At 41.9% G+C, this 23,662-nt stretch overlaps 1 protein-coding gene across 3 annotated transcripts; it reads left to right on the forward strand.

The window, feature by feature from the left end:
* Position 1: 1 nt before the first annotated feature.
* Positions 2-22,095, forward strand: armc8 (armadillo repeat containing 8). Of its 3 annotated transcripts, none has more exons than XM_085136256.1 (22): positions 5-373; positions 1,849-1,925; positions 3,127-3,198; positions 4,063-4,205; positions 4,289-4,386; positions 6,724-6,816; positions 6,916-6,996; positions 7,092-7,167; positions 7,237-7,327; positions 7,409-7,469; positions 7,589-7,789; positions 9,267-9,362; positions 9,451-9,533; positions 10,219-10,300; positions 10,455-10,541; positions 11,261-11,353; positions 11,487-11,636; positions 15,850-15,945; positions 18,310-18,405; positions 18,522-18,594; positions 20,126-20,219; positions 20,307-22,095. In XM_085136256.1, the coding sequence occupies exons 1-22, from the start codon at positions 329-331 to the stop codon at positions 20,338-20,340; spliced, it is 2,022 nt and encodes a 673-aa protein (XP_084992382.1). In that variant the 5' UTR covers positions 5-328; the 3' UTR covers positions 20,341-22,095. The 3 variants fall into 3 exon arrangements, 2 of the variants coding, with proteins under 2 accessions (XP_084992382.1, XP_084992383.1); XM_085136257.1 differs by lacking the exon at positions 5-373 and adding an exon at positions 388-1,165; XR_014869943.1 differs by lacking the exons at positions 20,126-20,219; positions 20,307-22,095 and adding an exon at positions 19,543-20,118 and having other exon boundaries at positions 2-373; positions 18,522-19,502.
* Positions 22,096-23,662: the final 1,567 nt, after the last annotated feature.

Raw genomic sequence — 23,662 nt, forward strand, 5'->3', positions numbered from 1 at the left:
GTTCGCACGACTCAACCTATTGTGTCGAATCAAATTCAAGCAGACAGCAACTACGTCACGTTCATAAACAATATTTACTTTATTGACAAGTCCACGGTCTGTCAGAGAGCTCGCTAAGTTAGCGGTGTTGGTTTTTGTTGCATATCTGCTACGGGACATCACAGCTGAGCCTACGGAAGAATATAGGGGCCTGTTTTAGAAATAACGCTAGCAAAGAGTTGTCTGATTAGGCTACAGTTACTTTTTAAAGGCCCCTCAAAGCTGCTCTGGGGGGTGGAGTGTCTCCAGACTGCTGCGCCGATTGGGGCGCTCCATCGGAGGAAGAGAGATGGCGTGCTTATTGGAGGCCCCACTCCGCATCAGTGTGCTGTCTGTGAGTGCCAGTCTTTATAATTTCAACTAGCAGTGTCAGGTTATGGAATGCAAACGGCAACTGCGAGTAGCTGATTTTGTTTGATCATCTAGAAGCTCTCAAGTATAAAGGTTTTTCTGTTAGCCATAAAGCTAAGTTAAAGGCATTGCAACATGTAGCGGTCCGCCTACGTAGCTGTTGTAGAGAATGATTTGCTTCCTCGCGTTGCCCGGGCGGGCGGGAACCTTCCGAACACAATAAAGGGAATACATGCGAGCTGTGCCCGCTCGCCCCGTCGTTGTAACCTTTAACAAAATTGAACGAACAAACTAGCTGTCAGTGTTACTCGGAATGAGTTAGCAGCTAATTGCTAAGAGTACCAGTACTGTCACCAGTTTTGCAGTAGTCAAAACACGTTTATAGAATGCATCATGCACATTGGATAAAAAGTTGTAGGAATGAGATTTTTATTCAAACCACTCAGTATTATTTGATTTTAAGTTATGCGCCGTCTTAATTGCAATAGCAAACTTAACATTGTTAACCTAGCTAACGTTAGGTGCTCCTGCAAGTAACATTAGCAACTGTAGCATACGGTTAAGCTAGCGAAGCAAACTTCGCTAACTCACTGGTTTCCTTACTCTTGAGGTTTTTTTTATATGTAGTGTGTCGGCAGTCAGAGCTGTAGTAATTGGTAAGACTCTGGGATTTACTCTAGCAACTGACACTCACTGCCAACTGTAACTTGGCTAATATAACGCAAAATGTTCCACGAAAAAGCGCATAAGGAGCCCCCGTGAAACGCCCCCCATGGTAGGTGTATGCAGAAAGGAGGCAGTGTGATTGAAGATATCATGGTAACTGATACTTCAGCATCTCAGCTTCACTCTTTTTTTTAAAACACGAGTTGATCCGTTATTGTGTATACATACATAATGCTGTATACTTGTGAAATGAATGTTTGCCACAGTGGCTGTCTGAATGAGAGGTACACAGGTACAGAACGTGTTGGGACACCTTGTGAGCTATGTGCTGGCGTCAAAGTGTGACTCCGTTGGCAGCTGGAGGACGTTGACTTCTGCGGAAAGTTCTGGTCAAAGCTGCCAGTGATATAAACACAGTTTTCTGGTGTCGCATGCAGCCACCGGGTGCAGTGTCAAAAAGGTTTTAAAGGCTCCTGCCGTGGAGGCTGCTGTATTTTTCCTGTGTGTAACACAAAAGGTGTTATTTTAGTTTAAAAAAATATAAATTTAAAACCGCACTTTTTATGTATAATTATTTATTGTTTACTTAATGGTTAATATTTGTTCAGTTAGAAACCAAATTCCGTAGGGTTTTACTCTGCTGAAATATGTGCACTTTGTCTGTTGTCAGATGTGGAGGACAGCATTTGATAGTGTAGAGAAAAAAACACTGTACAAGGTAAATCCAGGGTGAAGTCAGTGATTTCTAAAAGTCATGTTTGTGTTTTTGTTTTGTTTTTTGTTCTAATGCAGGAAGTCACCGCCACTAGTCGCCATTATGTTGACAGACTGTTTGACCCCGACCCACAGAAAGTGCTTCAGGGAGTCATGTAAGTGTGGGTCTGTATGACATATACACATGTATATCAGGGTCTTTCCTGTGTCAGAATAGTACTTATGTGAATACACACAAAAATACTGTCGCGCATTATGTAGGTAAGGCAAGAAGTCTGTGCATCTTATAGAGTTTTTTTGTTTTTGTTTGATGCATAAAATGCATTATGCTTTAAACTTGTAAATTAAATTGAAGTCTTACATATATATTTTTTTCACAGTTTTCATTAATTCTCTTGGTGGAAGGCCAAAACCTGTTTGGTGGGTGGAGACATTGCAGAAAACCTCTGCGTGTGCTGTTTTGTTTGTTTTTGATTTTGTTTTAAATTTTGTTTTACAACGTGCAGGGAAAAAGGGTTTGAAGTAATTTTTTTGCATTAAATGACAGCTGTCAAATTCTGCTTGCCTCCAATTTGCAGACTTTATTCAGCCACTGCAATAGCACGTCTTTGGGCTTTCCTGATTTTTCTTTCTTTCTTTATTTTTTGTTGAAAATGAATGAAATTGGTGGTTAAAAAAACAAACAGTCCACCCTGTTATGTTAAATTCAGCTGTTGTTGTTGCTAAGAGTTTAATTCCACAGGCTGTTTATCATTTACCAACACGTGCTTGTTTTTCATGTCCCAAATTCTAAACATTAGTGATGACAGTGTTGCAGCAGGAGTGTGTGCTTACATGCACAGGCTTAGCTGTTTGTGACTTCATGTCTCACTCTCACTCTTGGTCTGGACTGCTGTGATTTGGACTCGGACTATTTAGTTATTTTTAACTTGCGGGGAGACTAGCTCTGGTTACGACTTGTATCGTTTCATTAGCCGAGCGCCTGACCGCCTTATCTGCCTCCTAGATCAGTGTGCTTTTCCACTCACTTTGCTGCAGTTTGATATCACATATCATCTGGAGGTACTAACAGAGCAGAAGAAGCACATGGGGGGAAAATGCACTTAGATGAAGCCTGTTCATTTCTAATGTGTTACATGAGAATATGTAGAACATGAGCTTGATATCAATGATTTCTATTGTTGTTTTTAAAACCGTCAGCCTGCCTGACCTGTGTCGGCCTGATGTGCTTATAACTTATCAATTAAATGATAACATGCTATAAATCAAGGTGTTCATATTCACTCTTAATGTTATATTATGTTGTTTCAAATACATTCACATGTCTCATTTGGATGTATTTGTATGCTTTCGCAGTGACATGAAGAACGCTGTCATAGGAAACAACAAGCAGAAGGCCAATCTGATTGTCCTCGGAGCCGTGCCGAGGTATGAATCCCCACGCCTCTCACGCTCTCCTGCTCTCTACTTCCTTCTTTAGGTCTTTAAAAAAGTCGTTCTAATGCACTTACATGAAGCTGTTGGAACATGGCACGCTTACCCTCTTGTGTCTGTTCCTCCAACCAAATAAGTTGGACCACATTAAAAGCACTTATGGTGCTTTTGAATCCAGGGGTTTTGCAACCCCCAACCTCTTTGATATCATAACAGAGCATGAAACTCACCACAGTACATTACCCCAGCCATCCTCTGAACCCACTTGGTCACAGATACAGAGTAGATGGATACTTAAAAAAGGTCTGTTAGGGCCAAGTTTATTTTTACCCCCAGGTTCTACATGCTAATGTCTGTTTTGTTGACAGCAGTATAAAGTTGTAGTTCATGATAATATGAAACTATAGCACAGCTGTTAAAGCTATACAATATAACCTGGTAGTAAATTCTGCTATGTCTTACAGGTTATGCAGGGTTTGCTCTCCTGTTGAACCGGCTCCCAGGTTGGAGTTGGGAAACAGACGCCCTCTCTAGGCAAAGGCTAGAAAAATAGGCTGCTGGGGGCTTTATTTGTCTTTTTCCACTTCCTATGTATGGTTCTGCCAGAGGTTTCTTTCTGTTAAACCAGAGTTTTTCCTTTCCACTGTCACAAACTGCTTGCTCATCTTATTGTTGGGATTTTCTCTCTATTATTGTAGGTTCTTTGTCTTACAGTATAAAGTGCCTTGAGGTGACTGTTGTGTGTTTCAGTGCTCTGTATATAAATTGCATTGGATAGAAGTGATAAGACTTTATTCAACTGTCTTATTAAAAACCTAGAGAAACCCTGACTGTGCTTCCCCCCTCTGTTGGCTCCAGGTTATTATACCTGCTGCAGCAGAGCTCGTCCAGTATGGAGCTGAGGACAGAGTGTGCCGTAGTGTTGGGAAGCCTCGCCATGGGCACTGAGAACAACATCAAGTCCCTGGTGGACTGTCACATCATCCCTGCCCTTCTTCAAGGTTGGGTCAAACACACACGCACACACAGATGTATGCAAATACTGTAGGTGACGCGAAATTACACATACTCTGTGTGCTTGCAGGTCTCTTATCTCCGGACCTGGTCTTCATTGAAGCTTGCCTTCGATGTCTCAGAACTGTCTTCATCAGTCCAGTCACCCCTGTGCAGCTGCTTTATACTGTAGGTCGCCTTAAATGCCTTCTGTACCACATGTGTAGACAAGTTTGGTTATGACAAGCGCAGAGTACCAGTCTCAGGTATTTGTTGTAGCAAATAAATACAGAATAGAGGCACTAATAAAATGTATTATTGGAAGAAATGCAGCGATTAATATGATCCGATTTGATTCCGAGTCATATCAAATTCTTTGCCACACTCGTTAGCCTCTGCTGCAGCGGACGTGCAGCTTAGAGGTGTTAATTAAACCTCATGGTGGCACAGACAAGTGTGATTGTTCCGCTTGGTAGCAGTATGCTGTGTAAACACCTAAAGCAGTGTAAATGCAGCATATTGATTCTTCTCTGAAAGAAAATGGAATCTGTAATGTGGAGCGACTGTGTCTGTCTCGCTGTAACCAGAAATCTACCAGAGCACCCATCTGTCATTTCCTTGTTTGAATAGCCAGCTAGCCAGCATATAAACTGTCTTTCTGTTTAAGCCTTTGCAGCCATCAAACACTTTAACCATCAGCAGTTTGTTTACGCAAAGAGGATGGACACAGGATACTAACACTGGTGTTAGCTAGACACAGGCATGCAAACCATGTCAGATAAATGTAAATATACTCCAATTGTATTAGTAAAATGAAGCTCTGCGTGGTAACCTGGTGCACCTAATTTTGAGAATTATTTGAGTGACAATGATAGAAGTTCCTGTAACGTCGTGCAGTTGTTGAGAAAAAGTCATTTTTATAACCAAAACAACAAAACCCTCTTTACTTGAAGCTCTCCTGGTCTGAGTGATTTCAGCCTGCTTATAGAACAAAATGACTGGTTTGCATCAAAAGTTAGTGAAGAGTTAGTTAGTGGTGGTTTCTGACTTATGCGGCTACTGTTGGAAAAGCCAAGAAACACTTCTGATTGTCGTCATACCGTGACTTTAGTGAGGTGTCGAAACTCATTGTTAGGGGCAAAGGAGAGGTTCTTAAATTTCATCTTTATGAGAGAATTAAAGAAAAGTTCAAAAGTATCCATGCTGTCATGGATACTTACGGGGTCAAATTCATAATCAGCAGGTCAGTCTTTTAAAAAAAAATACCATCACATTCTTTTATCTCCAACAGCAAGCATGAGGACAGTTTTAGTTAAAGATGTTACTCGCGACTATTTGACTGAAAGTAAAAAAAAAGCATGTGTTAAACAGCCATTCTGTGGCTGTTGTTAGCATTGCTAGCAGCAGTGGCTACCCTATTTGCAAGGTGCCGTGCAGAGTATGGTGACTCATCGCTCTTGTTGAGTGGTTGCGAGTGCGTTTCCTCTGACACAGCTGACATGGAACGGTTTATTTTTTACAAAGCACCACAGAAGTACCTGGGTGTTCACCTCAACAATAAACTGGACTGGACTACAAATACAGACATCCTGTATAAGAAGGGCCAGAGTCGACTCCACCTGCTGAGGAGACTGAGATCCTTCGGAGTCTGCAGGATATTCAATGACACTGTGGTAGCATCTGCCCTTTTCTATGCAGTGGCCTGCTGGGGGAGTGGATGCACGGACAGGGACAGGAGCAGGATTGACAAACTGGTGCGGAGGTCTAGCTCCGTGCTGGGATGTCCCCTGAAGTCTGTGGAGGTGGTTGGCGAGAGGAGGATTTTAGTAAAGCTGACATCCATCATGAACTACCCACATCACCCACTGCATGAGTATGTGAGTGGGCTGAGCAGCTCCTTTAGTCAGAGACTGAAACACCCTCGCTGCAGGAAGGAGCGCTCTCGCAGATCATTCATCCCAACAGTTAGACTCTATAACTCCTCAATCACGATGTCATAAGTCACTGGACACTGTGAACATCCACGGTCACCACTTCATGCATAATGGACCTTCCATGTGTATGGACATATGCCGGTATATATGTATGTATATGTATACATATGTATATTTAGTGTGTACGTGTGTACATGTCTATAAATAGGAATAGTAGTGGTACAATAGTTATGTCAAGCTATATAGTTTATGTCTTCCATATCTCCAACCATATCCATAATCACATACTGTGTATGCTACCATTCTATATAGTGTATTATCTTACTTTTTTTCACTGATAGTACTTATTTGTATTTTTGTATTTCCTTCTGATATCTGTACCTGAGCTGAGGTGACGCAAAAATTTCACCGTTGTGGGATCAATAAAGTTTTATCTCTTAGAACTGAGATTGTCAGGAGTTTATTTTCACCCACCTTGTTTACATTTTCACATCAGAGATGGTTTAAAAGTTGACTATTCTTGAACATGATCACCCATTCTCTCATTGAAATGATTCTGTGTATGTTCTCTTTCGTTTGTTTTCTTTTTGAGGACCCCACTGTGATTCCTCATTTAATGTCTCTTCTGAGCAACTCTCTGAGAACCCAGGAGTACATCACCCAGATCTTCTCCCACTGTTGTAAGGTATTTGTTGGTATTTGATTGCCCATAAATACACTGGAGTCCATCACAGTGTCTCTGTTCAGACTGATCGATTGCTGATTTGAGATTTGTTGTGTTCAGACTCCAGAGCACCAGACGATCCTTTTCAACCACGGCGCCATCCAAAGTATTGCCCCATTGCTCATTTCACCCTCTTATAAGGTATAATGGGAGTGTGCATGTTTACCCAGTGTGACGATATGACCTTTGACACACAATACTCTGTAACACTCCATACATCGTTCTCTGTTCTCCAGGTCCGCATGCAGGCGTTAAAGTGTTTCTCAGTCCTGGCGTATGAGAACACTCAGGTCTCCATGACACTGGTGAATGGTGAGGAGCTTTTCTTCTTTTACTTTCTCTCGTCTTTTTCTCCTCTCATGTGCTTTTTTTTCTCATCAGTGCTGGTGGATGGTGAGCTACTCACTCAGGTATTTGTCAAAATGATGCAAAGGGATCAACCCATTGAAATGCAGCTAACAGCAGCCAAATGGTGAGTGGCATAACATTTATTTATTACTGAGTTGTATCCTCTGTACCTTTTGTTTATTTGTGACCTCTTCTCCTGTTCCAGTCTAACCTATATGTGTCGAGCGAGTGCCATCAGGACAGACGATAGCTGCATAGTACTAAAGGTCAGATTTTTCCCGCATGTTCTTGTGCCTCGCTTCATTATTTCTCTTGTGATATTCTACCAGTGGCACTTCTTTTTTGTTTTTTTCCCCTTAAATGTGACTTTTTGCTGCTTGTGCAGACCCTGCCATGTCTCGTGCGAATGTGCAGTAAAGAGCATTTGCTCGAGGAAAGGGTGGAGGGTGCAGAGACACTGGCCTATCTCATGGAGCCCGACGTGGAGCTGCAGAGGATCGCAAGCACCACTGATCACCTCGTGGCCATGCTAGCCGACTACTTCAAGTACCCCAGCTCAGTGTCTGCCATCACTGACATCAAGAGGGTGAGTCGTGTCTGTACAGTTAAGCAGTTTTAATATTTATCTTTTAAAATGAGGAATCTCAGAGAACTTGATTGCATTGTTCATCACACATCAGTTCAAGACGTTGCCACTGTGGCAACTTTTCATCCATCACAGGCTTTGTGACTTTTAGATTTCCCCTTCTCTAAGCTGCTCTCGATGAAACCAGCTGCTGGTCTAAGGTCTCCCACTGCCCCCATGAAATAGTGTTGTCACAAAACACACACGTATCCGTTTAAATATCCCATTATGCCCACAAGAGGGCAAACCAGTGCTGTGAAGAACACAGAACACTGTGTTCTTCAAACATGACAAACATGGCCCATTCAGTGTCTGCTGAGAGAGTGCAGTCCAGATTTCACAGTTAACGGCCTTCTAATTTGTTAATACAATTTTCATATTGATTTTTTTTATTAAAAATTGTGCTTACCTATTGCACCACCTATTAAAAGGTTTATATATATATTTGACTTTGTGTGTAAATTCAAAGTTGTACACTCAGTAGTTGTTGTTTTTTTGTTAATGATGTAAGTTGCAGTCATTTCTTCCCTGGAACATAAAATAGTTCAAAGAAATCACTGAAAGCATTACCATGGCATTCGTGCTTACGATGAGTGTAAACTTTTGATCACAACTTTAAATAATTGAGTGTGAATTATATTTGCTGCAGGCACACCTGTGTATGGTCTGCTCTGTTCAGTGAGCAGCTGATTTGCTGCCCGTGTGCTGAGTGAGAGGAAAACTAGTTGTGTAGCTATGAGTGATCACGTTTACATGTCAATTTAGTGTAAATCCTACCACAGCTGTGGTCTGTAAATTGTGTGTTTGGAGATTTTTGTCAGAAGATGCAGTTACAAAATGATTTGAATGCTGATGTTTTATAAACAACAATGAAGCGTAGCTAATGCTTCGACCATAGTCACAGTAAAGATGTGGATTCACTAAAAATTGGACCTGTGAATTGAAAGTCGGAGCATTAGAAAGTGCTGACAGTTTCCTTTTGGGATTATCAAAACTTCTTTTCTTCTTTGCGTAACAAATTTGATTGCATCCATGTAGCTCAATAGCGGGATTCTGATGAAAAGGTCAGGGACTTGTAACGTTTGTCTGTGAACCAACAAACTGAACTTGTGCTAATCAGTCTTATAGTTGTAGATGTTTTTCAGGGCATTTAAATATCTGCTGTCTGAGTGCCTAAAACATTTCCTTTCTTGTTTACTAAGACAAATTGAAGGCTGTTGAAATGTATTCCTTTTGCCCAGAAAGACTGTTTAGCTGTTTGATCACTCAGCTTTGACCCGGTAACCCTCAGATTTCAGTCATTTACTGCCTTCAGTTCCCAGGAACAAATACGTAATGCTGATAAACATATTTATTTATCACAAAATGGATCCTTCACCTTGAATAAAAAACCTTTGTCACTTAATGTTCAGCAACAGTTCACTTTGCTGTCTTGTAGCTGGACCACGACCTGAAACACGCACACGAGCTGAGACAAGCAGCCTTCAAACTGTACGCCTCACTGGGCTCCAACGATGAGGAGATCCGCAAAAAGGTGCCCTCTGGTTTACGTCTCTGTTTGCTTATGTAAACGTGCAATTATATGTTTCTGTGCTAACCCGGCCCCTCATGTTGGCTTTCAGATAACAGAGACGGAGAACATGATGGACAGGATAGTCAGCGGCCTATCAGAATCCAGCATTAAAGTCCGTTTGGCGGCTGTCAGGTATGGTGCAAAGTAGCCATTTCATTGCTTTTATGTAGATCTTTTAACAGGAAGTCATGTAGATTTGATTGAAATATTATATCCACCCTAATAATCCAATAAACAGTAATGAGAAAAATATTTACTGAACAGAGACGTCCTGCTTTAATGTTTGTTGCTTTCCTCGTGCTGTGCGCACTCATGCTCTGGATCAGATTCATGTCCAAACTGGTACAGATGTATTAGAGAAATTTGCCGCTTCTAATTAAGATCGATATTCTTAAAAGGTTTACAGCAGAGCCACAGCCTTTCGCTGCTTCTGTTTGGGGAAAACTAAGATGTAGGGCAACCTATCAGAATAAAGCTAGCTTAAGGGGGGCGGGACCTTAATGTAAAGGGAGCTGAAGAATTTAGTGTAATAGGTCCACTTGCGGTAGATTTCATACAGTTGTGTTAGACAAAACGTTACATTACTTTTTAAATCATATAATTAGTATTAATTCTCTGTACACATTTAACCCTTTATGTCAGCTTGCTGTTGCACTCTGGAGGCCTGGCTTGGACCACAGTGGGATTTGCCTGCTGATGAGTAAAACTGCAGGCAGTTTAATTCAGGCTCCGGTGCTGTTCTGGTACATTAAACCAAAGCTTTGACACACTGAATATCTCCATTAAACCACCTGTTTATATTTTTGTTTTGTCCTAGGTGTCTTCACAGTCTTTCACGGTCGGTGCAGCAGCTGAGAACCAGCTTCCACGATCATGCAGTATGGAAACCCCTGATGAAGGTCACTGGAATTTGACGTTAAAGTTTTGTTTACAGCATATTTTCACAGCTGTTTAGTGGAGCTCTGAGTTTCTCTACCTGACACATTAACGTTGAGCCTGTCTGCGATTGTGAGAGGAAATATTAACTAAGGTTGTGTGTTCTGTTGTACGCAGCTCTTGCAGAACGCCCCGGATGAAGTCCTGGTTATGGCTTCCTCTACACTATGCAATCTACTGCTGGAATTCTCACCCAGCAAAGAGGTACACTCATGGAGACGCCCCGGGTTCTGAAATGAATCGAGTTTGGTGACACGTTCAGCTGTTTGATTCACAGCTGTCCTGGTTTGGTACAATCTCACCGCTCACACAGCCTCGTTTTCAGCCACAGCAGAAAGCTTTAAAAACTGAGCAGGTGGAACATGTGCTGGTAAACACAGCAGGGCAGGTAGAAGTTCAGAAGCCACATTTCCCTACAGCAAAAGAGATTAAGTGCAGGTCTTACACCTACTCTGAGAAGGAACCCAGACTGAAGTGCAGAGAGAAGCGGAGAGAGTGGGCGGCTGTGGTTGAGGGAGCGACACCGTGAATGACTAGAGTCAGTTTTCTGATCTTCTGCATTCTGAAGCTGTAAACTCACTAACCCCTCCTCACTGCCCTGCGGGAAGAAGCGGCTTTTAACCAAAAAGCAGGCACACACGTCACACCTGCATTTCTGACACAGGCAGAGCACCAAAAAGAGACAAACCCGGCTCCCACATTTGTATAAGGTGTTTCTACAAGAGCTGATTATGAATGTAGGTAGGAAACAGCCCCATGCAAACAGTATTTGAGAGGAAATGTTCTGCAGACAGCACGACTGATGATGATGATGCCGTTCCTGATGGAGATGTTAAAAAATAGCTGTTTAGTAAAGTAACGTTTTCTTTTTTTGTTTTTTAATTACTTTAATGTTGAGTCCAGTTGTCTTTGTGTGTCTGCAGCCCATCCTGGAGTCAGGGGTAATTGAATTACTATGCAGTCTAACACAGAGCGATAGTCCTGCACTGAGAGTCAATGGGATCTGGGCCCTGATGGTGAGCTTTTATTTAATTTTTGTACTTTAAAATATTCCCCTCCACCTTTCGTCTGCACTGTAAAAGTGAGCTGCTGTGTTTGGCTTGATGTTAAAATATCCCGACTGACTACTTTGTGTGTTTGTGTGTTAAGAATATGGCGTTCCAAGCTGATCAGAAGGTGAAGGTGGAGATTGTTCGGTGTTTGGGCACAGAACAGCTGTTCCGCCTGCTATCAGACCCCGACACCAACGTGCTGATGAAGACCCTCGGTCTGCTGCGCAATCTACTGTCGACACGCCCTGTGAGACACGCAAACACACACGTGAACAGACATGAATAAGGCTGCAATTAAAGCTTTTTCTCTTTTGTTTGTTTTGGGGTTTTTTCCATTGTTGGATAAGCTGTCGATTATTGTGTCGATTAACTGCTGAACACTGACCGGCTCAAATTAAATCTCAGATGGAAATCACCTCGTTCTGAGTCAAATTTCAAAGGCTTTGAATTTTTTAAAGCACAAAACTTCACACTGAATCACATTGTAACTTAAATCAGTTTTATGGATATTACAACAACAGTCACAACAAAGTAAATGCTCTACAATAAGCAGTCAGATTAGTTTCTTTCTAAGCGGAGTGGACAGATAAATGGTAGCGTGTTTCCTGTAGGACGTTAAACTCTTGTGATTTGGTGTAATGCACACTGTTTCTACTGTGAGTCACTACAAACTACTAAGTGCTTTGAAGCTTTTGAGCTTTCTTAAGTATGAAAGAATCCATGAATGTTGTTTGGTGTTTGGTGAGATTTGTAGTCGTCTGGGGGAATAAGCCCTCATAGGTTCTTTCAGGGCAAACTGGTCCTGGTTAGAAGGTCAGATTGAATGTGACTTTTTTTTACTGTTTTTTTTAATAAACTCATCAAAGGATTAACTCATGCAGCACAGGGATACAGAGGCCCTCGATTTTGAGTCAGGTCTTGTAGTGGGGCTTTTTGGCAAGCGCCTGGCTGAGGGTCTGCTGCTTTGTAGGTCAGTTGGCGGTCCAATACCCAGTTGCCAAAATGAGTGGATACAGTGTGGTAGACTAGTGCAGTGTCTGCATCGATACACTGTTGTAGTGAAAACAGAGTTGAGTGTGAAGCCAGACTCTGTTGATCTCTACCCTTGCCTGTAGCCACAAGCTAAGGAAAAAGATCAGATTTAAGTGGTGGAAATGGGTTATTCCTCAGAGAGAGCATGGAAAACCCGGTCATTTAGGAGGAACTCTAAGTCACGCTGGGCTCGATGGTCAGATCCTTATATTGGCCCTGTCTGCAGTCACAGATCTGATGGCAGAGGTAGTGTTCTCTGAATCACACAAACACACCAGGAGTACTTTTCTCACTTTCAACACAAAGACATGTTTACATACAGTGGGGCAAAAAAGTATTTAGTCAGCCACCGATTGTGCAAGTTCCCCCACTTAAAATGATGACAGAGGTCAGTAATTTGCACCAGAGGTACACTTCAACTGTGAGAGACAGAATGTGAAAAAAAAATCCATGAATTCACATGGTAGGATTTGTAAAGAATTTATTTGTAAATCAGGGTGGAAAATAAGTATTTGGTCAATAACAAAAATACAACTCAATACTTTGTAACATAACCTTTGTTGGCAATAACAGAGGTCAAACGTTTACTATAGGTCTTTACCAGGTTTGCACACACAGTAGCTGGTATTTTGGCCCATTCCTCCATGCAGATCTTCTCAAGAGCAGTGATGTTTTGGGGCTGTCGCCGAGCAACACGGACTTTCAACTCCCGCCACAGATTTTCTATGGGGTTGAGGTCTGGAGACTGGCTAGGCCACTCCAGGACTTTCAAATGCTTCTTACGGAGCCACTCCTTTGTTGCCCGGGCGGTGTGTTTTGGATCATTGTCATGTTGGAAGACCCAGCCTCGTTTCATCTTCAAAGTTCTCACTGATGGAAGGAGGTTTTGGCTCAAAATCTCACGATACTTGGCCCCATTCATTCTGTCCTTAACACGGATCAGTCGTCCTGTCCCCTTGGCAGAAAAACAGCCCCATAGCATGATGTTTCCACCCCCATGCTTCACAGTAGGTATGGTGTTCTTGGGATGCAACTCAGTATTCTTCTTCCTCCAAACACGACGAGTTGAGTTTATACCAAAAAGTTCTACTTTGGTTTCATCTGACCACATGACATTCTCCCAATCCTCTGCTGTATCATCCATGTGCTCTCTGGCAAACTTCAGACGGGCCTGGACATGCACTGGCTTCAGCAGCGGAACACGTCTGGCACTGCGGGATTTGATTCCCTGCCGTTGTAGTGTGTTACTGATGGTGACCTTTGTTACTTTGGTCCCAGCTCTCTGCAGGTCATTCACCAGGTCCCCCCGTGTGGTTCTGGGATCTTTGCTCACCGTTCTCATGATCATTTTGACCCCACGGGATGAGATCTTGCGTGGAGCCCCAGATCGAGGGAGATTATCAGTGGTCTTGTATGTCTTCCATTTTCTGATTATTGCTCCCACAGTTGATTTTTTCACACCAAGCTGCTTGCCTATTGTAGATTCACTCTTCCCAGTCTGGTGCAGGTCTACAATTCTTTTCCTGGTGTCCTTCGAAAGCTCTTTGGTCTTGGCCATGGCGGAGTTTGGAGTCTGACTGGTTGAGGCTGTGGACAGGTGTCTTTTATACAGATGATGAGGTCAAACAGGTGCCATTCATACAGGTAACGAGTGGGGGACAGAAAAGCTTCTTACAGAAGACGTTACAGGTCTGTGAGAGCCAGGGATTTTCCTTGTTTGAGGTGACCAAATACTTATTTTCCACCCTGATTTACGAATAAATTCTTTACAAATCCTACCATGTGAATTCATGGATTTTTTTTTCACATTCTGTCTCTCACAGTTGAAGTGTACCTCTGGTGCAAATTACTGACCTCTGTCATCATTTTAAGTGGGGGAACTTGCACAATCGGTGGCTGACTAAATACTTTTTTGCCCCACTGTACAACAAAAACAAGTCAGTTTCTGATGTAGGTGTCCATCAGTACAATCTTTGCTCAGATTAGGGGCTCAAAAGGAGTCTGCTGTTTTGGCATATGACTCTGTGAGTGAGGAAATGTGAGGCTCCAACGCCAGAGAGACTGTCTCCAGTTCTGGTTCCCATTCATATCCTTACACAGGGAGCCAGTAGCTGGGTAAGCTTGGATAAGCAAAAGAAAATTGATGTTTGGATACTAATGAGTGAGTGTTAAGCAGCTACAACAGTTTGGTGTGTAGAGCAGCTTCCCAAATTCCATGGTGATGTTTTGTCGCATTACCGATCAAAACCTCTGTTCAGTTTACAGTAGAGCCGAGAGAGCTAATATTAATATTTCCCAGATAATATTTAAGATATTTTTAAAATGTGTACTGTTTGCTGTGGATACTTTGCAGTAATTATGAAACGATGTTGTTAAATGAATAAACTTTTAGCTTTCCACTGGTTACATGCAAATATTATCGTGACTATCGTGCTGTGTCAGATTCGGTATCGACAAAATCCACTTTCACAAAAGAGTGTGTGCAATAAACGTACTGCTGCTGTTTGTGAACTGCTCTTAGGTGGTCATAGGCTACATTCACACTGCAGGTCTTAATGCTCAATTCCGATTTTTTTGATCAATCCGATTTTTTTTGTCTGCTCGTTCACACTACAAATAAAATGTGACAGCAAACACTCTAGTGTGAACCCTCAAAGCGGCCCGCATGCACAAAAGAAGATGTCACACACAACGTGCTCTGTTTAGACCCAGACCAAACAGGATTGTTTGACTGATGGACCTTAATATAAAGACTTGTTTCAGACTTTACGTTTCCCAATTTTGCTTTAAGTTATTTTGTCATTTACATATGGCCTAATAATGATCCTTATTGCTGTTTTAGAGGAGCGGTCCTTCAAAGGATAGTTGCAGATTTCTGTCAGAATCTGCAATTATACAGTACAAATAAAATGTTCACATTTCTCCAACATTGTCTTCTCAACAGTTTCACTGACATCTACACTGGATGGCCAGGAAGCGTTCGCGATGTCTTCTCCGGCGCTGATAATTGGCGTCTGTCTTGTGTCAGTGACGTAAAAGACGGATTTAATGCGACATGACCGTTCAAACAGCAGTCGCTTTCTAAAACATCAGATATGTATCGGATTCAGTACCACATATGAAAGTGACCCAGATCGGATTTGAAAATATCGGATTTGTGCCGTTCACACTGTCATACCATGATCGGATATGGGTCGCACAGGGTCAGAAAAGTCGTATTTGATGCTTTCGCCTGCAGTGTGAACGTAGCCATAGGTGGTACTTGACCTCTGGGTCAGCGTTGAATGCTCCCCACTTTCTTGTGTTTTCACTACATATGAACGATCCAGTATGGGCTGAATTTGAATGAATTGTCCAGAGGTCTTAAGTGCAACATGCATACTGATTCTCCTTTGCTTTCCCTTTACTCCCAACTCTCATTTTGTCAGCACATTGACCAGATCATGAGCTCCCACGGGAAGCAGATCATGCAGGCAGTTACCCTCATCCTCGAAGCGGAGCACAGTATAGAGGTCAAAGAGCAGGTGAGCACCCGTCTGGTTCACACGTACAGATGATTTATTTTTTTTATTTTTTCTAAGTTCAGCGTGCTGCTGTGTGGCAGAGCAGTTTAACATTCTGCTTATGTGATCACAGGCTGTCTGCCTGAGGTTAGTCTTGTCCTATCTACTGATGTGGGTGTAGTTAAATTCAGTGGTGTTTGTATCGGGACATAAACAATAATCTGGTCCCAAACAATCCTGGGTGAACAGCACAACAGGACACATTGCACCATTCCCATCATACAGGGAAAAGCAGCAACCAGGTGCTGCTAAACAAAAGACTCTATAAATGCAGACGTTTTGACAGTTTGCTGGTCTGGAGTGTTCAGGTGTGTTAACACAGTGCTCAGTAGAAAAGATAACGGTGATCTTGGAGAAGCATTTGCTGCTGCCTGTCAATCTAGTAAGGGTTCTAAGGCCACTCACTCACTTAAACTTCCGCGATATCAACCTGTCCAGTTAGGGAGCACAAACCATTGTGAGTCTATTACAGTTGCTTTGATGCAGATGAAAGTAACAACAGATGGACTGGACAGGCAACAAGAGAGCCTTCAGAAAGGGCGTGTTGGAGGAGGTTGAAATATGTGGTTACAGTTGCTCCAAGAAAATAACAGTAACAGACTGAACTAAATTAAATAATACAATATATTACAAAGTTTACAAAATATAAGAAATGGCTCTAATATATACAAATAGCTCAATTATAAGAAGTGAAATAGATACGATTGACATCAATTTGTAAAACTTTGCTGTAGAGCAAGTGCAAAAGAGTGTAACTACTGCACTGTGCATTAGATGGAGGAGTTATACAAGGAGATGATTTCCGGTGTTGTTCACTGGTGCACGTTATGGAGTGGGTGGGTGGGAGTTATTGTCCAGCTGCATTTGGTAAGTGGATAAAATAAACCTTGTACTGGTGCAGTGGGCCCTGGGTTCCTGGTGATGAATGTGTGTGTGTGTGTGTGTGTGTGTGTGTGTGTACAGTTAGGACTGTGTGATATGACGAAATGTATCGGATGACGAAATTACCCATATGGAAAAGATATCTATAAATCTTATAAAGTTTTTATCTGTCTTGTATGAAACTTGTATGAAAAGCATACAAGAGTGAAAACACATAAGATCCCTTGAAAAATTATATAATGAAACTTGTATGTTTTGTATACTTACTAAAAAAATATATGAAAGTAATGAGAAAGTGGCCACTTTCATGAGTAAATCATGTAAGCCTTGTATGATTTATATATGATTTATTCATGAAAGTGGCCACTTTCATGAATAAATCATATATGTTTTTACTTTTCCATATGGGTAAAACTTCTCTGGTTTCATATTATAAGCTATCTTTTATTTCGTGGTGGAGCAAAATCCACTGTTTACAGCAATATATTTTTTTGGGATGGCCACCACGGGAATGCAGTACACAGAATACCAGCATGGCCAGTGAAGACGAACCAGGCAGCTCCAAACAGAAGGACCAGTCAACAAAAATCGAGGACCTTATTCCTAAATGAGGGGCTCCCTCTGTAGCACGGACATGGTTTGGTTATGAAAAGTCTGACACCAGACCAGACCAGACCAGAACACTGTACTATGCAAGTTATGCTGCAAACCAGTCCCCACCACAGACTCAAACACGACAAACCTCTCAACCACCTACGAAAGAATCACGTGAAAGAGTAAGGAGAGAGTTTACGGATGAGAAGCAAAAAAGAGCCGTCAGGTGCTCAAAAACGTTAGAACAGGCTTTTCCCCGCAGCGCGGCGTGTAATAAATACTCAGAAAGAAAATGGCAGCTGTTGCAACTTGTATCTACAAATATAAAGTTTCATGCATCAGTCAAAACACTCGACTCCAGGTACATGACGCCCAGGTCGAGCTGCCTGAGATTCACAGCATTTACAGAAAAAGCACTATTTTGTGATTTATATCATCATCGGGATGAGAAATGTCATATCGAATATGAGATTTTGGTCATATTGATTCCTCATGGTATTTCTTCCACATCGTTGACACTGTGCTGTGCTGTAAACCTTCATGTGACAGTACGTATGGATGTGCAATACTGAGGGAACTACAAGCTGAGTGGACTGCAGGCATCAAGGCAGAGCTATAGAGGGGTCCATGGTTTGGGGGTTGTCTGGTTGTTGCCTGGCCAGTGCTCTTGTTATCAGTTTGACTCAGTTTGTGCCTTCTAAGTGGACAGATTGACGTCCACAAACACAAAGTGTGATGATCAAATGTTGCCAGTTTTGTGAATGTGTTGCCTGTTGCTTTCTTTTATTTTTTTTAACCTCAGAACAAACTGTTCAGATAAAAGCACTGATGTAACACTTTGTCTGTCAGACGCTGTGCATCCTAGCCAACATTGCCGATGGCAACACAGCCAAGGACCTCATCATGACCAATGACGACATGCTACAGAAAATCAAATACTACATGGTACTGTGCACACTGTTAGTGTTTAAGCACATACTAGAGGTCGGGGCCTGATTGATCTGTGTTATTGTCCCGTCTTTCTTGACTTGTAACTTCTCTGATGTCTGCTGTTCCCACAGGGGCATTCGAATGTGAAACTGCAGCTTGCTGCAACCTTTTGCGTCTCAAACCTTATCTGGAATGAGGAGGACGGTAAGAAATGCAGCACACAGGTACATGGACTAATAAAAAAAGGGCATGGGTTTAGATAAAGGAGACCGAGGAACATGAAGAAAGCTGAGCTCACGTTAAAGTAGTAAGAACTGAGGTCTTAAGTGTTCAGCTTTAGTTTATAGAACATTTACCAGAATGAAGGCTCGTCATAGGCGAGTACAAAGCTGAAAGATGTCTGATGAAGAAATGCTGTGTAGGATGGAAGGAGCATGGTAATAAAGTCGACCTCTCAAATGGTTGTTTACATTTTAGTCTTTTAAATGCTCATTCAGGGAGAGTGTAGCTCAGACTTTCGAAGCTGCAGTTTACTATTTTCTGTGTTTGTTTTTGTTGGTTTGTTTGTTTTAAAAAGAGGTCAGCCATAGGAATATACAGTGGATTTAATACTAATTATAGTACATGGCCTTCTGAAAGTGCTGTAACAGAGTTTTAAGATGTCATTCCTTCACTTTTATTGCTTTCAGTGCCAACTCTCTGCTCCCACAGAGGTCGATTGTCTTGATAATAGTGAAAAAAAGCAACAATCGTCGAGCCTTAAAGGAGATAACTTGTAAGCTGGAGAGGAAATGTGTTCGGCCTGGATGATTTTCATCCCTTTTTGTCAGCTAAAACTGAAGTTATTGTTCTCTTCATTAAATCTTAACATGCTGTGTGACCAGATGGGATGAATCTGGGAATCATTTTTGCACTGAGTGTTTCTTCTTTACTCATTCATCATTATTAATTAAACTCTGATTTCTCTTCTATAGTTTGCCTTTGTCCTGAAGGCTTGTGACATTTCACTATTTGAAAATGCCCAAAGGTGGGCAGATCTCAGAAGGGAGCATATTTCAAAGAATCAGGGTACCAACACTGAAGGCTGTGTTGTTAGGGAAAGAGAGCAGGCTGTTATCTGGGAAACACAGAGTCCAGGACAGAGCGTAGGAGGTGAAATGTCAGATAAGCACTGGGAAGCAGGATTTTATAGGAGATACCGAACTTTATCAAAGCCAAGAGGTGAATAAAGGTGGGATGTTGTCACGACTTGGTGTCGGTAGAAACTTTGTCAATTTTGTTTTATGAGCATACTGCAGCTTGTCCAAGGCACCAATGCAGCACTCCAAGCAGGAGGTGATGAAGGTGATGAATGGGGGGGTCTCAGCTGGGGAATTTGAGATTAATGGCCAGAGTCTGGTGATGTTCTCTAGTTTCACCCAGGATGGAGACTCCTGGAGATGGTGAATAGGAGCAGCCATCCACATCATGGCATAGATCAGTCCCTTTCTGGAGCTGGGGCTTGGGGAACTACACCCCAGAGTTCAGTTTGAGAAAATTATTTGGCATCCTGATTTTTACGTCTTCAAGGCAGTTGACCAGGGACAGAGGAGGGAGCTGATTGGAGGGTTTGGTGCTAAGATACAGCTGTAGAACATGTGACTGTGTTCATATTAATGAACACACAGCTGCAGTGGGATTTTACATGTCAGCAGACATTGTTATTTGTCCTCTCTGCTTCACTGTGTGTCCTCAGGTTCTCAGGAGCGTCAGGACAAGCTGAGGGAGATGGGCTTTGTGGACATCCTGCACAAACTGACACAATCCTCTGACCCCAACCTCAGTGACAGGTGGGCCAGAACAGTGCGTCACAAAAAAGAAAATATCCTTTCAGACACTCATTTAGCCTGCTGGACTCATTCTGTGTCTCTTTTCAGAGCGAAGACAGCATTGCAGCAGTACCTAGCATGACTACAGTGGGCAGCCATCGCCTTCTGCCAGCCTGACTAACAAATGTGTGGAGGACATCTGGCTCCTTCGTTATTTGTTTCAGTTAAAGTGCCCCTATTATGCTGTTTTTAACTAATAGGATTACTTCATATTGTGCACTCCTGCAGCGCCTCTTCTCGTCGTCTGAGCCCAGTCTGCTCCACTTGGTCCACTGCTATAACAGAAGCAAGGCAGCGTTTTTGTGCCCAGCCAGCATAGCCCTTTAACAGCTGCCAACTTAGAACACGTTAGCAGTGGCCACTTCAGAAAGACACGACAACAGCATCAAACATAATACAGCTGTTCTCTTGAAATTGTATAAATGTTAATTACAACAGTAGACAGAACAATAGAATATGTCCATTAGAACAGTGTTGCTGGGAATTTTCCTCTATTTAATGTAATTATGTCAAACTCATTTTACAAATAAAACCCCACTTTCTGCCACACAATTCATTTCCTGAGATATGTTAGGATAAGATCAAGAGCACATCTGAGTTTTTCTACATGATAAATATGTAAAAATACAGAAAAGTCCTGGTAGCTCACCGCACAGACTGTCCTGTATTTATAAAACAAAGTTTTTGTTAATTGATGAATTTAAGTTAAATTGAAATTTCTACAGTAGACAGTGAAAAACAGGAACTTTTCTGTCATGTAATTGTTTATTTATTACTTAACTACTCTGGTCCAGTATAAATGGCTGTGGGGGAGGTCTTTATCAGCAGAAAAATCTGTAAAACTTAAAAAAAAATACAGTTAAAAGTCCAAAAATGCATGCCTTCCTCCATATTTTCCAAAGCCATCCAGTGGGACGGATTGGCATCTTTGCCAGGCCGATTCAAGTCCCCATAGTTTGACACCACTGCCTTAGAGGGTAGGATAGAAGCTGACGGGTATCGTGAGCATATTAATGCTCGTGTTTTAGCCAGAAACAGACGATGCCGTGTGCTTTGCTAGTATTGGAGATATTTTAGAGTTATCACAGCAACCCTAGCAACAAAATAATGTCCCACGGCGAAGGAGCATGTGGAGGGGGGGTGTTTCTTTGTTAGAGTGCTCCACACTAGCAGCTAGGCAGGATTTATTTAAACATGTTACACAGTGACATAGATCAGAAATGTAAGGAAAAGCTTGGACTACAAACAAGGTGTTTTAGCAAACCCCAGAAAGGCTAATAGGGGCACTTTAATGGTGAGGCCTGTTTTGTTGCACAAAGACACCTTTTTTTGGACCTGTGGTTGACCTCTCTTCACTTCTCCAGTACAAACACCTCAACCCAGCCTCAACAGTTCGGCGCCAGCTCCACGGCGGAGACTCTGAGACTGCAGTTGTTGTGAAATCAACGGTTAGGGGAGTTTCACCCGATAGGTTTTATTTTATTCTTCTCTTGAAGTGAATCCTTGGATTTGGATTTTGTGATTTGAGATTTGCAGACTTTGTTTTCTTTCTGTTTTTGGAGTGCAGCTGCCTGACGTCACCGCTAATTTGGAGCCTTCAGACTCCCAACAGTGGAGATTATGGTTTCAGAGCACGGCTGACGGACAGCAAAGTTTCCCAGTTGTATTTTTTTTTAGATTTTTGACTAAAATTACTATTAATATTAATGTTTCCTTAAGGCATGGCAAGTAAGGACTCACTTGGAAAAACACAGACTGCCTATTTTGGAATTTCTTTTCTTCTTTGTGGATACATACCTCGTAAATATATAAATATATATAAATATAAACAAATATATATTTTTGGATTTTTATTTTCCCCTGCCCCTCATGTTTTTCAGTCGATCCCTCTGAACCATGATTTTTGGCACAGTCGGGGGAATCTACTGCACTCTAAATATCTGTCGAACGCTGAACGTGGTCTCTGGAGGATAATCAGGAATGAGCATTTGTCCTTTCAGGTGTCGTCGCTGTGATGGTGCTGCTCGCGCAGAAGCCTGTCACTTCTGTCCAGTAACCTTATTTCCAGTAACCATTTCTCATGATCCCACTGAGAAATGTAGTGCTTACACAGACCTGCGGTTATTAATTACACCCAACACCTGGAAAAGAGGATTAATGTATCCATCCCTCACACCTCCTGTTGAGAAAGACCCGATGTCTGCTGCTCTCTGCAGTCCCCTGCATGTGTTTGTGAGGAGGGATAAATGAAATTCCCAAACCTCCAGCTTTCTCTCCCTTGATGTGTTTTTGAGAGGCGAGTGAGGACAGAGTAGATGTAAGAATCATTTGACACTAAGGCATGAGTACATGCACTACAGCAGAATCAAGTGCTACATTGTTTCTCCACCCTTTTGTTATATAATTTCTTCTCCGATCAGGATATTTCTAGAATGTTTCTCCTGACATTTCAAACCTTACTGAAGCTCTGATAGAATGAATGTTACCCTTGAGAATATATGCAGATCTGAAGGAGTTCCTGTGTTGTGTCTTATTTCTTCTTGGAGAGTCTGCTGTATTAAAAATCCCACCGGTTTTGTTCTTCTTCTTTTTTTTTTTCTTTTTTTTTTTTTAACTTATTCATTGTTAGTTAGGGGTTGCTTCATGGATTTGAAATAAACCATTAGAATGTGTTACAGACTTGTTGCTGCTGCACACAGTAATGTCAGAGTGGGAATGTGATGCTGACCTGACAGCAGACTTTCAGTCACATGTGAAAAAGAATGATGCAGAGTCCTCCCAGGAGTGTCCCAGCAAATTCAAGCCAAGGTCTCAGACTCCACATCCATATTAAATACAACCCCCCCCCCCCCCCCCCCAAAAAAAAAAAGAAAAGAAAAAAAGAAAAAAGAACAGCTACAGCTGGTTTGGAAAGGAGAAAGCCTCTTCACTCCATGAAGGTTTGCAAACTCCAAACGTTAAGAAAAGTATCCTTTGAAATTGCCGTATTTGGTGCCAAAACTCGTCAACTCACAGATGAGGTGGCTGTAGAGCCATGCGTCTGCTGATCATAGGTGGTTCAATCACTGGCCGCTCCACTCTGCATGCCAAATATCACTGGGCAAGATGCTAAACCAAAGGTGCTCTCCAATGAATCCAAATGAATGTTTGATAGAAAGCACTTTGGTAGCGAAAGCATAGAAAAGTGCACATATACATGGGTTAATGAGGCATGTTCTATGAGCTTTATTTAATGTGTAAAACACTAATCCATCAGTTTTCTGTTCTTCTCGGTTCAGGTAATGATTCATTTGATTCCTACAATTATATATTACACCTATTAACACAAATCAGTGGTACAGATAGCTGTCAAGTACACAAAAATGCAATCTGTTAGTAAGGTTTCCTTTGTAGTCTTATATTTG

Source organism: Neolamprologus multifasciatus, chromosome 16, assembly GCF_963576455.1.
Source record: "Neolamprologus multifasciatus chromosome 16, fNeoMul1.2, whole genome shotgun sequence".
Lineage (NCBI taxonomy): Eukaryota > Metazoa > Chordata > Actinopteri > Cichliformes > Cichlidae > Neolamprologus > Neolamprologus multifasciatus.

Bases quoted from the DNA above. Each gene is read 5' to 3' on its own strand.
- armc8 (XM_085136256.1), top strand. From the start codon at position 329: ATGGCGTGCTTATTGGAGGCCCCACTCCGCATCAGTGTGCTGTCT. The intron at 7,168-7,236 runs GTGAGGAGCTTT...TTTTCTCATCAG, and splicing joins CTCCATGACACTGGTGAATG to TGCTGGTGGATGGTGAGCTA. The intron at 15,946-18,309 runs GTGAGCACCCGT...TTTGTCTGTCAG, and splicing joins GTATAGAGGTCAAAGAGCAG to ACGCTGTGCATCCTAGCCAA.